The sequence below is a fragment of the Mobula hypostoma genome, chromosome 17, assembly GCF_963921235.1.
Source record: "Mobula hypostoma chromosome 17, sMobHyp1.1, whole genome shotgun sequence".
Lineage (NCBI taxonomy): Eukaryota > Metazoa > Chordata > Chondrichthyes > Myliobatiformes > Myliobatidae > Mobula > Mobula hypostoma.
Window position 1 is genome coordinate 31,935,398 of NC_086113.1, and position 14,655 is coordinate 31,950,052.

Genomic DNA, 14,655 nt, shown 5'->3' on the forward strand with positions numbered 1-14,655 from the left:
CTTCGGGCCCTTTTCCTTTTTTGTTATTTTGAAACTGTAAAAGATGGAAATAGAAAAGTAATCTTGCTTAAAATATTAAAGAAATGTGTCATCTTTAACTTTATGCATTTTGGAAATCAGGTCATCTTTTACTCCCTTAGCTATTCACAGTAACAGAAATTTTGACCAGGGGTGCCCAAATTTTTGCATGCCACTGAATCTGCGGCATTCATGGCTCAGGTATGGGCTTTTTTTGGGGGTGGCTGTATCTTACTGATATTTTATGTGCTTGCAATCTTCTATGTACTAAGTGTGCTTTGTGTTGTGTGAATGTTGGTACCGTGTTTTGCAACTTGGCCCCAGAGTAACGCTGTCTTGTTTGGCTGTATTCATAGGTATTCATGTATGGTTGAAAGACAATTGAACTTGAATTGAATCTATGCACCACAACTTTCACTAGTATTTAGACCATAGTACACCTACTACTTTACCGAAAAATGTCCCTGCTGTCTGCCACTGGAAAAACCAACTCCTCCTGGTGGCCATGGAATTTCTCCCAGGATCACAAAGCAGATCCCAGCCGTCTATCCATGGAGTGGTAAGTAGTGGATACCAGCCCAATCCATCACGGGTAAAACCCTTCCCATCACTGAGCACATCAACACGGAGGAATGTCTCATGAAAGCAGCATCCATCATCAGGGACCCCACCACCCAGCACATGCTCTCTTCTCACTGCTGTCATCAGGAAGAAGGTACAAGAGCCTCAGAACTCACACCACCAGGTTCAGTAACAGTTATTGCCCCTCAATCATCACGCTCTTAAACCAAAGTGGATAACTTCACCCAAATTCACTTGCCCATCACTGAAGTGTTCCCCCAACCTATGGACTCACTTTCAAGGACTCTTCATCTCATGTTCTCAACATTTATTTTTTATTTATTTATTACTACTACTATTATTGTTTCATTCTTTTTGTATTTGCACAGTTTGTTGTCTTTTGCACACTGGTTGAACGCCCAGTTGGCATGATGTTTCATTGATTCTATTGAAAATACCCACAAGAAAATGAATCTCCAGGTTGTATATGGTGACATATATGTACTTTGATAATAAGCTTATTTTGAACTTTGACAAGACTTACACAATATGGATTCCTAGGAGGTGAGGTTCGGACGCAATAGTAGTGACAACCCATCTCCCCTGGATGAGTTCCCCATACATGCTTTGAGAGGGAGAACTACGACACACCCTCATAAGCCTCCATATCTCCAGACGACACTGTAACTTTAGTCTCAGAGGCCAATGTCTGGGCATCCTTGAAAAGGGTGAATCCATAAAAGACATCTGGTCCAGATGGCATAACCGGCTGAGTACTAAAGATCTACACAGAACTAGATGGAGTATTTATGAACATACTAAGCCTCTCACTTTTGCAGTCTGAGGTTCTCAGTTCCTTCAGAAAGGCCAGTGCTCTTAAGAGTGAGGTGACCTGTATCAATGATTACCACCCAGTCATGCTTTCCTCAGCCTTCCTCAATGACTGCCATCTGGCATTGTTTGCATCTCACACTTCAAGAGGTTGATTATGGTGCAGATCAATTCCTGGCTCAGAAACGACTTGGATCCATTCCAATTTGCCTACTGGCACAACAGATCAACAAATGCGATTTCACTGTCTCTTCACTCTGCTCTGGACCACCTGGACAACAGAAACTCAAACATCAGGTTGCTATCACCAACTTCAGCTCGATGTTTAACACAATGATCCCGTCCAAACTTATCATCAAGCTTCAAGACCTAAGTTTCTGTACCTCCCTCTGCAACTAGATACTTGACTTTCTCAATCAGTGAGAATTGGTAACAACACCTCCTTTTTGCTGATCATCAATACAGGTGCACTTCAAGGATACATGCTTAGCTCCTTGCTCTATTCTCTATACAACCATGATTGCGAGGCTAAGCACAACTTCAATGCCATCCTCAAATTTGCCGATGGCAAGACTGACTAGAGTGGAATGGACCAGTTGGTTGAGTAGTGCCGCAAAGCTAAATTCCTGCTCAACGTCATCAAAGCTGAAGAGCTGATTATTAACTTCAGGAAGAGGAAAGAGGGCAAACATGTGCCAAACTACATTGGGGGATTGGCAGCGGTGAGATTCAGAAGCTTTAAGTTCCCAGTGTTAGCATATTGCGAGGGGGGACATAGAATCAGGAGATGTAGAGTCAGTATGGATAGAACTGAGAAACTGTAAGGGCTAAAAGACCCTGATGGGAGTTATCTGCAGGCTCCCAAACAGTAGCCTGGATATAGGGTGCAAGTTAAATCAAGAGTTAAAATTGGCATGTCGCAAAGGTAATTCTACGGTTGTTATGGGGGATTTCAACATGCAGGTAGACTGGGAAAATCAGGTTGGTACTGGACCCCAAGAAAGGGAGTTTGTGGAATGCCTCAGAGATGGATTCTTAGAGCAGCTTGTATTAGAGCCTACCAGGGAGAAGGCAATTCTGGATTTAGTGTTGTGTAATGAGCCAGATTTGATAAGGGAACTCGAGGTAAAGGAGACATTAGAAGGTTGAGACCATAATATAATAAGTTTTGATCTACAATTTGAGAGGGAGAATGGAAGATTGGAAGTGTTAGTATTACAGTTCAACAAAGGGGACTATGGACTCATGAGGGAGGAGCTGGCCAAAGTTGACTGGAAAGATACCTTAGCAGGGATGACAGTGGAACAACAATGGCAGGTATTTCTGGGAATAATACAGAGGATGCAGGATCAGTTCATTCCAAAGAGGAAGAAAGATTCTAAGGGGAGTAATGGATGACCGTGGATGACAAGGGAAGTCAAGGACAGTATAAAAATATAAGAGAGGAAGTATAACATAGCAAGGATGAGCAGGAAGTCAGAGGATTGGGAGACTTTTAAGGAACAACAGAAGATAACTAAAAAGGCAATACGGGGGGAAAAGATGAGGTACAAAGGTAAGCTAGCCAAGAATATAAAGGAGGATAGTAAAAGCTTCTTTAGGTATGTGAAGAGGAAAAAATTAGTTCAGACCAAAGTTGGGTCCTTGATGACAGAAACGGGTAAAATTATTATGGGGAACAAGGAAATGGCAGATGAGCTGAACAGGTACTTTGGATCTGTCTTCGTTAGGGAAGACGCAATCTCCCAGATGTAATAGTGGCCAGAGGACCTAGGCTAACAGAAGAACTGAAGGAAATTCGCATCAGGCAGAAAATAGTGTTGGGTAAACTGATGGGAGTGAAGGCTGATAAATTCCCAGGGCCTGATGGTTTGCATCCCAGGGTACTTAAGGATGTGGCTCTAAAAATCGTTGGCACATTGGTAATCATTTTCCAATGTTCTATAGATTCAGGATCAGTTCCTGCGGATTGGAGGGTAGTTAATGTCATCCCACTTTTTAAGAAAGGAGGGAGAGAGAAACAGGCAATTATAGACCAGTTAGTCTGACATCAGTGGTGGGGAAGATGCTGGAATCAATTATAAAAGATGAAATAGCGGCATATTTGGATAGCAGTAGCAGGATAGGTCCGAGTAAGCATGGATTTACGAAGGGGAAATCATGCTTGACTAATTTTCTAGTATTTTTTGAGAATGTAACTATGAAATTGGACATGGGAAAGCCAGTGGATGTAGTGTACCTGGACTTTCAGAAAGCCTTTGATAAGGTCCCACATAGGAGGTTAGTGGGCAAAATTAGAGCAAATGGTATTGGGGGTAGGGACTGACATGGATAGAAGATTGGTTGGCAGACAGGAAAGAAAGAGTAGGGATTAATAGGTCATATTCAGAATGGCAGGCAGTGACTAGTGGGGTACTGCAAGGCTCGGTGCTAGAACAGCAGCTATTTACAATATACATTAATGATTTAGATGAAGGGATTAAAAGTAACATTAGCAAATTTGCAGATGACACACAAGTGGGTGGCAGTGTGAAATGAGAGGATGTTATGAGAATGCAGGGTGACTTGGACAGGTTGGGTGAGTGGGCAGATGCAGTTTAATGTGGTTAAATGTGAGGTTATCCACTTTGGTGGCAAGAACAGGAAGGCAGATTACTATCTGAATGGTGTCAAGTTAGGAAAAGGGGAAGTACAACGAGATCTAGGTGTCCTTGTTTATCAGTCACTGAAAGTAAGCATGCAGGTACAGCAGGCAGTGAAGAAAGCTAATGGTATGCTGGCCTTGGTAACAAGGGGAATTGAGTACAGGAGCAAAGAGGTCCTTCTGCATTTGTACAGGGCCCTGGTGAGACCACACCTGGAGTATTGTGTACAGTTTTGGTCTCCAATTTTGAGGAAGGACATTCTAGCTATTGAGGGAGTGCAGCGTAGGTTCACGAGGTTAATTCCTGGGATGGCAGGACTGTCATATGTTGAAAGATTGGAGCGACTGGGCTTGTATACACTGGAATTTAGAAGGATGAGAGGGGATCTGATTGAAACATATAAGATTATTAAGGGGTTGGACACACTAGAGGCAGGAAACATGTTCCTGATGTTGGGGGAGTCCAGAACCAGAGGCCACAGTTTAAGAATAAGGGGTAGACCATCTAGAACAGAGTTGTGGAAAAACTTTCTCACACAGAGGGTTGTGGTTCTGTGGAATGCTCTGCCTCAGAAGGCAGTGGAGGCCAATTCTCTGGATTCTTTCAAGAAAGAGTTAAATGGAGCTCTTAAAGATAGTGGAGTCAAGGGATATCGGGAGAAGGCAGGAAAAAGGTACTGATTGTGGATGATCAGCCATGATCACAGTGAATGGTGGTACTGGCTCGAAGGGCTGAATGGCCTACTCCTGCATCTATTGTCTATTGTCTATTGGACGATGTTTTCTGAGCACAGCACACAGATGCAATTATAAGGAAAGTGTGCTAGCATATTTACGTATTTTCTTAGGAGGCTAAGGAGGTGCAACTTGCCACCGAATACTCTAAATTTGACAGATGTACTGTTGCAATATGTCTGGTAGGGAAATTCTAAGGCGCAGGAACATAAGAAGCTGCAGATTGTAGTGGTCTTTACCAAACACATCAAAAGCACATCTCTCCTCACCATTGGTAGTAATCTATAGGAAGCACTGCCTCAAGAAGGCAAATTTCATCATCAAAAAGCCTCACCATTTGTCCGTGACTAGTTTAGATAGGTGTCTTGATTGGCAAAGGGTCTGTTTCCATGTTGTGTGACTCTAACTCATTCAAACACCATTTTCCAAGTTATCATTCACCCCTTCAACATGGCATGTGTCTGTACACACCTTACACTGGACCTTAAGAAAATAAAGATCATCTGCTAACCTGCTCCAACTGCATAACATTATCCAACCATAATAATGCTCTGGAAATGTAGACCACTTTCCATATTATAGGATCCACCTCTCAATAATAGTAGACCTAAGAGAGGAACCTTATCATTACCTCCAGTCCATCTGCACAACCTTATGCTAACTGGAGAAAAGAATGTTTGAAGATTACAACTTCAAACCCTGCACTAAGTGCTGTAGTGATTCCTGACTTCCTCCATATTTAGAGACATGAAAAACAGATATCTCAAAGCAATAAGAAAGTATCATCACCATAGTTTCCTCGGAATCGATCAGCAAGACAAACACATCAATGTCAACATCAATATCCACCCCTAAGCTAACACTTATAGTACCAGGTCTCATATCACTCAACCAGCTCCAATAGGCACCCCCATATTCTGCATGCTGCCATCCAATTCCTGAAAGAAAACACAATATATTCTGCAGATGCTGGAAATCCAGAGCAACACTCACAAAATGCTGGAGGAACTCAGCAGGTCAGGCAGCATCTAAGGAAATGAATAAACAGTTGATGTTTTGAGCCAAGACCCTTCTTTAGGACTGGACCTACCTCTCAAACATCATCTCTTGAACCAAAGGGGATAACTTTACTCAACTTCACTTGCCCATTCACTGAAATGTTCTCACAACCAATGAACTAACTTTCAATGACTCTTCATCTCATGTTCTCGATATGTATTGCTTATTTATTATTATAATTTCTTTCTTTTTGTATTTGCAGAGTTTGTTGTCTTTTGCACACTGGCTGAACACCGGAGTTGGGCAGTCTTTTATTGATTCTGTTACGGTTATTATAGATTAGATTTATTGAGTATGCCACAAGAAAATGAATCTCAAAGCTGTGTATAAAAAGCTCTTCAGGACCTGAAAGAAAAACTTTCTATTCAAAGGTTCAAAGGTCAAATTTAATGTCAGAGAAATGTATACAATATACATCCTGAAATGTTTTTTCTTCGCAAACATCCACGAAAACAGAGAAGTGCCCCAAAGAATGAAAGACAGTTAAATGTAAGAATCTCAAAGTCCCTCCCCAGTTCCTCCCTTCCGCGCGTAAGCGGCCACAAGCAACGATCCCCTCTCCCACCAGCAAAAAAAAGCACATCGGTACCATCACCGAGCCCAACTGTGTGCTAAGCAATAGTAAAGACAGACCAAAGTTAGATTATGAAGACACGCAGTCCTCTTTTATTGTCATTTAGTAATGCATGTATTAAGAAATGATACAATATTTCTCCGGTGTGATATCACAAAACACAGGACAAACCAAGACTGAAAAAAACTAACAAAACCACTTAATTATAACATATAGTTACAACAGTGCAACAATAGCATAACTTGATGAAGAACTCCATGAGCACAGTAAAAGTTCAAATTCTCTCAAATGTCCCACATCTCACGCAGACGGACAGAAGGAAGAAAAACTCTCCCTGCCATACTCAACCATGGTCCGACTCTGAGTCATCCGAAAACTTCGAACTCTGATCAGCCCTCCGACACCGAGTACTGAGCGCCATCTCCATCCGAATGATTCAACCTCCTTCTCGGTCGCCAACAGCAGGCAAAGCCGGGGATTTTGAGGCCTACCCTCTGAAAGATTCCCGACCGCGCGGTAACGACAGCAGCGAACAAGCATTTCAGAAATTCTTCCAGATGTTCCTCTGTGCTTTCATGTCCATCTCCATCAAATCAGAATTGTCCACGGCCCCTATTTACCCCAAAGGCTTCGCATTTCATCTGACATTTGACAAACCACAGGTTTTCTTTCTCTCCCTAATTAGGGAGAGGGAGGTGTCCCCCCATTTTCACAAAGAGCGGGAGACAGAACAACAACCCGCTGGTTTACAATGTTAAAAGTCCCATTCGTCGCTTTTTTTCGAGCTCTGTGTCCGAAGATCGCAAAGACCTTGGGTCTTCAGGCCGACAGTGAAAGATTTTCCGGCCTCCCCGACGACACACAAGTCCCATTTTGTAAAGAAATTGCCAGGACGATAAGGAAAATGTCATCTTGCAGAAATGTAACATTCCTATATGGAAATCCAAGCCTGTGACTACTCAAAATAGAAAAGGTAGTAGCCAGAAAGGCATTGAGCACTTGAGGTTTATAGAACAGGAGCATATACAGAAATACAACACATAAACAATGGAAAGAGTGCACAAGATACCAACAATGTACCACCCACCTTGTTATATCTCCCTATCCTGCAGAACTTTAGTGGAAGTAGGACACAGACATGCCAATGCCAAGATTAGCATTCATCCCTCCATTATTTTTGTCATTTTCTCAAAGATCCATATAACTGTGAAACTGAATCTTCCTTTCATATATTTATGTTGTCTCCTTTTACAAGCCAACTTTCGCTACATCTAGATACTACGAAATTACATTAAAAATTGAAATGTGCTCCCTACCACATGTATTAATCCAATTGCTTGAGGCTTACAAGACTGTCCATGACACTTTTAAAAAATGGTACTCAACTGCCCACATACAGATCCTAACGCAACAAAAGCATGAAATATAATTTCTAGAATCTCTATTTCTCTCACGTCCTTCAAAAAATTTCGATGCTACAATTAAATCCAGCTAAAACTACTCCAGTTGTCCTCTGTTTGTTCTACCTCTTTGAATATTTTTCTCTTTTCATAATATTGAATGCATCACTTTTTGCCCAGCTGAGTTAATCTCCCTGGATATCTTCCTACAACAACATTCAGGAAACTTTTAATACTCTACTCCAAAATATCTTTTAATTATCCACTCAGGTGTTCAACTCGTGTAACAATTCACTTTTTACTGACATGTTATTACAAACCATTATTTTCAGAGTTTATTTTCTTCAAAATTTATCTTATGAATACTATATTGCAACCTGATGCATGGGATGTTTGAGTAATCTTGCATTGTCTGATTTTGTTAAAGGTGCTTGTCTCCTGGAATGAGTACAGATATCAATAAAATAAAAACAGAATATCCTTGAAGACACACAGCAGCTGAAATAATCTAAAATATGAAGCAAAGGAGCATTCCTTGTATGCTGTATGAGCCATCAAGAATGGGTCAAATAACGTACATGATCCCTGACACCATTCTATACCTCCATTGCTTGTGCCATATATTTATTTTCTAAACACTTCATCTTTTTTGTTTCTCCTCCAGTTGGAATCTTTGTAAAGACTTTGTAAATAGTAAATTCAATTTCACGTTATAACTATTACGAACCAGCAGCAATAGATCACAAATTGAGTCAGGTTTTAATGTTAAAACCACTATCTTTATTAGTATCTACTCAAAAATGTAAGAGATTAAACAAAATAAACAGAAGTTAACAGTGTTATATGTGTGGGTGGCTCCCTAACTGTTAAGCTTAGGAACAGTTCTTAAAGTCTTAAGATGGCAAAGTAGAAAGGTCCAGTAATCCACGAAATAAATGAGGGGAGAGATTTGTAAATCCACGTTAAAATGTAGAGAGAAGGTGATTACAAAGAATTCTACAGGTTCTATGCTAGGAAAACAAAGTAACAGTCGCCGAAGATCTTATCCGTTGAGTCGTTCCAAAATCCACGTAGAAATATCCCAAGGTGACAGTCACAGAATATCCCTTTGCACAAGTGGTTACCACATAGCACACCCGAATCCAGGTAAGGGTTAACAAGAGTGGTCACCACAGGATACTCCAAAAAAATCCACATATGGATCATACGAAGTGACAGTCACACATCCAATGTGCATGATGTGCCATTAATCAACCCAATCCTTTGGGCATGGCAAAGTATCAGGCTTTACCCATATCGTAGCAAGCTGAAATCCTGACAGCTCTCTCTCTATCTCTCTCTCCTTACTCCTGAAAAATCCCAACGGTCCAACGCATGTTGTTAAACTGACGTCATAGTCCCGCCTCATCCAAGTTTTAAAGTGACACCCAAAGTAAATGAAACAGTGGTCATATAACAGTCTCCAGATGTAAACACACGTTAATCTTGGTGATACACAGTAATACAGCATACACATAGTTTACCATACAAAACACTATCACTGGATTAAGATAATACAGTAACCTGTGTTAGGGTGATTTTTGGGTTTAGCACATTTACATTTAGCAAATGACTTTGGCTACCAGTGTTCACATCAGAATATATATTGTGGATTTAATTTGGAGTGCAGTTCTGAACAATAGGTTGCTAAAAGTTGTGAATCCCAGACCAGACAATGCTGATTAAAATTCATTTGGATGTTTGTGGTGTGCGTGCAAATTGGGAGGTGTTAAGTTTATAAGTAGTTTCAAAGAAAGCATTGTCCATACATTGTAAATATGGAGTTGTCCTTCGATGTTTGGCACAAAAAAAATCGAGCCTCACATTGGGCCCGCAGACCTTTCATCCAAAAGCATCTCCGTATGATGCCTGCTGTACCTTGTTTTGTCGAATGAAGAAGCTGCTTTGTATCTACCAGTACTTTTCTCCGGTGACTTCATTCACGCAACAAAACCCTGTAAAACTTTTCAGCCCCCAACCCTTTGTCCAGACATAAATGAGTGTTACATCCAGTGATATTGATCAATTTAACAGAGATTTTTTATTTGTGAATCAAATGCTCCTTTTTTCACAGTAGAGTCCAAAACACAGGGAAAATTCTAAAGCATGAAAACTAAAAATTCAAAATCCAAAATGTCAGCAGTTCAGAAGTACACCTCTTCTCAGTACACCTCTTACAAATCTTTGGATAAGTCTCTATTTGCTTTGAACAATGTGATAGAACAGGATTTGCCCATTCCTCGCTGTAAGATTGCTCAAGCTGTGCCAGGCTAGTCAGGGAGTGGCGGTGGACAGCAATTTGAGGTCTTGCCAGAGATGTTCAGGTCAAGGTCAGGACTCTAAATTGGCCACTCAAGGACATCAATCTACTTCATTTGAAGCCACTCCATTGTTGCTCTGGCAATGTGCTTTGCTTCGTTGTCCTACTGAAAGATGAAATTCCTCACCAGTTTAAGCTTTCTAGCAGAGCCTAACAAGTTTTTATCCAGAATCTCTCTGTACTTAGAAGCATTCATCTTTCCATCATTCCTGACCAGATTTCCAGTCCCTGCTGCTGAAAAGTATCCCCATAGCATGATGCTACTTGCATCATACTTTAGTAGGGATAGTGTTGCCTTGCTAATGTTCAGTATCACATTTACGCCACACATACAGCTTAGTGTAGAGGCCAGAAAGTTCCATCTTAGTCTCATCCAACCACAAGACCTTCTTCCACATCTTTACAGTATCTTCTAAGTGACATTTTGCAAAGTCTTTCTAGGAAAGAATATGTTTTCTTTCGCCAGGGCTTCTTCTTTGCCACTTTTCCATAAATACCCTTGTTGTGCAAGGCCTTAGAGATTGTGGAGCCATGAACTTCATCTCTAGCTGCAGCCACTGACTTCGGCAGCTCTCTCAGAAAGACTGTTGGCCTCACAGTATCTCTCTTACAAGAACGGTGGTTTAATATTTTTCCACCTTTTTACGATGGGCTGCCCTAAGGTCAGAGGTACAGTATGTCAGTGCCTTTGAGATGGTCTTCTACCCTTCCTCAGATTTGTGCTTCTCTAGTACCATTTCCCTAACTTGCCCTGAATGTTCTTTTGTCTTCATTTTGGTTTGATCTGTTGAAAATCTACAATACACTTGGACTTTTAGAGAGAGAGGGGGTATTTAAGACCATAAGATATAGGAGCAGAAGTACGCCATTCAGCCCGTCAAGTCTGCTCCGCCGTCATCTCCACACCCCTGCCTGCTCCCCATACCCTTTCATGCCCTGGCTAATCAAGAACCTATCTATCTCTGCCTTAAATACACCCATAGACTTGGCCTCCACAGCCGCTTCTGGCAACAAATTCCACCAATTTACTACCCTCTGACTAAAGTAATTTCTCCGCATCTCTGTTCTAAATGGACATCCTTTAATCCTGAAGTCGTGCTCTCTTAACATTCAGGGCTTTTAACATTTGGAATGTTTCTATGAGATCCCCCCTCATTCTCCTGAACTCCAGGGAATACAGCCCAAGAGCTACCAGACGTTCCTCACACAGAAAACCTTTCATTCCTGGAATCATTCTCGTTAATCTTCTCTGAACCCTCTCCAATGTCAGTATATCCTTTCTAAACTAAGGAGCCCAAATCTCCACGCAATACTCCAAGGAGGGTTAATGGCGCCTAATGGCGACTCCTTTGGTTGCATCTCTGGAAGCAGCTCTATTTCCAGCTTTAATATCTTTATTTCTCCCTTTCAGGGTTCTATTGAAGACCTTGACCTGGAGTTACACTCAGGCTTCGGCTCTTTGTGGGAATGCACACGGTTGGGCTTGGTGACAGTGCCGATGCGCTTTTTTTTGCTGGTGGGGGGAGGGGGGATCAGTGCTTGCTGCTGCTTATGCGCGGGATGGGGGAACTGGGTAGGGACTTTGGGGTTCTCACGTTTAACTGTTGCTCATTCTTTGGGGCACTTCTCTGTTTTTGTGGATGTTTGTGAAGAAAAAGCATTTCAGGATGTATATTGTGTACCTTTCTCTGACATTAAATTGGACCTTTGAACCTTTGATGTGTGGTCTCATGAGTGCCTTATACAGCCTTAACTTCACATCCTTGCTCTTATATTCTATACCTCTAGGAATGAATACCAGCATTGCATTCGCCTTCTTCACCACCAACTCAACCTGGAGGTTAACCTTTAGGGTTTCCTGCACAAGGACTCCCAAATCCCTCTGAATCTCTGCATTTTGAATTCTCTCCCCATCTAAATAATAGTCTGCCCATCTATTTCTTCCACCAAAGTGCATGACCATACACTTTCCAACATTGTATTTCATTTGCCACTTCTTTGCCCATTTCCCTAAACTATCTAAGTCTCTCTGCAGTTAATCCTCCAATTTTCTATATCAACAAATTTGGTGAGTTGTTAACACAATATACAGTATTGCACTTGTGTAATATTGCATTATAGTAGTGATTATAAAGGGAATGAATACCTTTTCAGACTCACAATTTTGGTTTTTAATTTTTACCAAATTGTTGACAGATTTTGGAATTTTACTTTTGATTTGTAAATGAGCTCAAAAAAACTTCAATATATATAAAATTTAGAAAATGAGACAGTAAAATGTGAAAACAGTTGTGGGAGCTGAATACTTTTTCAAAGCACTGTATTTTAACAGATTTCATACCAAATATTAGTAAGAAATTGATTTTATTTTTGGTAAAAGTTGTACTTTCATTGATGTAGGTTCATGGAGACTGTGCTGTAAGTGAAGTAACCAAGGTTATGGATATTTTATAGCCTGACTATAATTCATTGTTTACCCTACTTGTCAGTTCTGCACATTACTTCTCAGTACATAACCTAGGTGAGATATTATTACAAGCAACACACACAAAATGCTGGCGGAATGCAGCAGGCCAGGCAGCATCTATAGGAAGAGGTACAGTCGACGTTTCAGGCCGAGACCCTTCGTCAGGACTATTATTACATTTAGTTTATGTGAAAACACTAAAAAGCTTATCTTCTGATTGACCAATTTGAGCCTTTATGAATTTTAAATATTTTAGTATTTTCTCAGATGCAGTATTCTTCTTCAGTTGCTTGAATGAATATTTTTGAATCAGTTCAGAAGGAATATTTTACACTTACATCAATTAATAATTGGTTTAACACATTATTCTTGCCTCATGTCCAAAATACTATCTTTTTTAAACTTTTCACAGGAAGGGTTGTATTTTATGCTGAAGTACTATTTTGGAATAACTGATGTTAAACAGACTTAATGTGTTGGTAGCATAATGGTCCAAAGCACAAACACTTGCTATATAGTCTTTGATAAGCATTTATGAAACACAGTCTAGAGGTTGTTAACAAAATGGTGGTAAAATTAACAGCCATTCAGTATTATTTGTAGTGATAATAAAAAAAATCAGCAATTTCAGTGATTCTTGATGTGCATAACTTTAACTGAAAATACAAGTTTCTGTCAGTGATCCATCCTTCCTCCACAAGCTCTGCTGTAAACAACCTTTCCAACAAAATGAACCAAATTCATATGAATTCACAAAAGCTTTACTGATATACTAGTCTCACCTCTCAAAATCATGTAGTTCATTTCACATGATTTGTGGTATTTTGATGGAAGTTTAAGGCATGACTTAATAAACATTCAGACCATAGATAATGAAGTTACTAGATATAAATTTTAACTTCATATAAAATCTCTCATAATTTTAAACATTTGCATTTTATCTATTATGAAATTTGCATCTGTGCATGTTCCAGTCTTGTAATATTCCATAAAATATTCAAGTGTTAATAGTTGCCTATTGTCATTCCTTTTATTGTCTATGAGTTATTTATTTTGACAGGCTACTTGACTTGATCACATTATGCTAGAAATCCCCTCAACCGATCCCTGCAACAAATGATGTTTCATAGGTTTCCATTATGAATACCAGGCCTTCAGTTGAAAAAATCTTTAAGGCCAGTGGCAAGTGGTGTTGACAAATAACCAGTTCAGGACCAATTATTACAATACAATAGTGCTACAATGTTGTTTTACTTGGCAAGAATGGTAAATTATGGGGCATTTACTCACAGAGATGGATCATCTTGAAGTGTTGACTCTGGAAGATTAGAGCTAATTTGGTTCGTGAATTCCAAAGAACAATCATTGTCTTCAATTTCATTGATCTCTTCATCCGTGATAATATCAAAGGCTGCATCATCTGGTTTGGTGAAACTTCCTGCAAGAGCCAAAACTGGAGTTAGCCTTAAATTTACAAATTAAATAAGCAAGCAATGGACTATGGCAGGTTGTGAAGAACAGAAAAGTGAGATGAGAAACCAAAAATAACCATGAAATCTATTCCTTTCACAGAATACCATCCATTTGAGACTTCCAGCTTTAATATGATTCTGAAGAAAAATATAGATTCTTCCAGGATTGAAAACTCCAAAAATTCTTAACACATTGAGTGAAGGCATTTCCATTATCATCATCATTTCCTTACTGAGACTATAATCTCTGGTTGCATACCTCCTCTTCAAAGGAAATATCAGATACCAAACCTTGGCTTATTCCCACCTGTGAGAATCAAAATTTCCAGCTGAAATATTGTTATTGTTAGAGATATCTCTGATATTGGTGTTTTTATATCTCCCCACTAAATCAACAATGTTAGTTTATGTTTACACAACCCCAAACTGCTGCTCAGATTCCTTAATTTTACCTGTAGTTTTATCTTCTCTGAACAATCCTACTGAAATTCTTTATCTACATGATCAATATTGCTCTATATTTCCATTTACAATT

The 14,655-nt window shown here is 40.0% G+C and overlaps 1 protein-coding gene across 3 annotated transcripts in view; it reads right to left on the bottom strand.

Annotated features, from left to right (window-relative positions):
- Nucleotides 1–14,655, bottom strand: part of fyco1a (FYVE and coiled-coil domain autophagy adaptor 1a) — a 244,449-nt gene that overhangs the window by 112,483 nt on the left and 117,311 nt on the right. For all 3 annotated transcript variants that reach the window (XR_010020753.1, XR_010020754.1, XM_063069670.1), the window contains exon 14: nucleotides 13,939–14,086. Coding sequence is in view for 1 of the 3 variants with exons in the window: in XM_063069670.1 (XP_062925740.1) it covers nucleotides 13,939–14,086 (148 nt within the window). In the remaining 2 variants the exon portion in view is untranslated. The remainder of the gene's footprint in view (nucleotides 1–13,938; nucleotides 14,087–14,655) is intronic.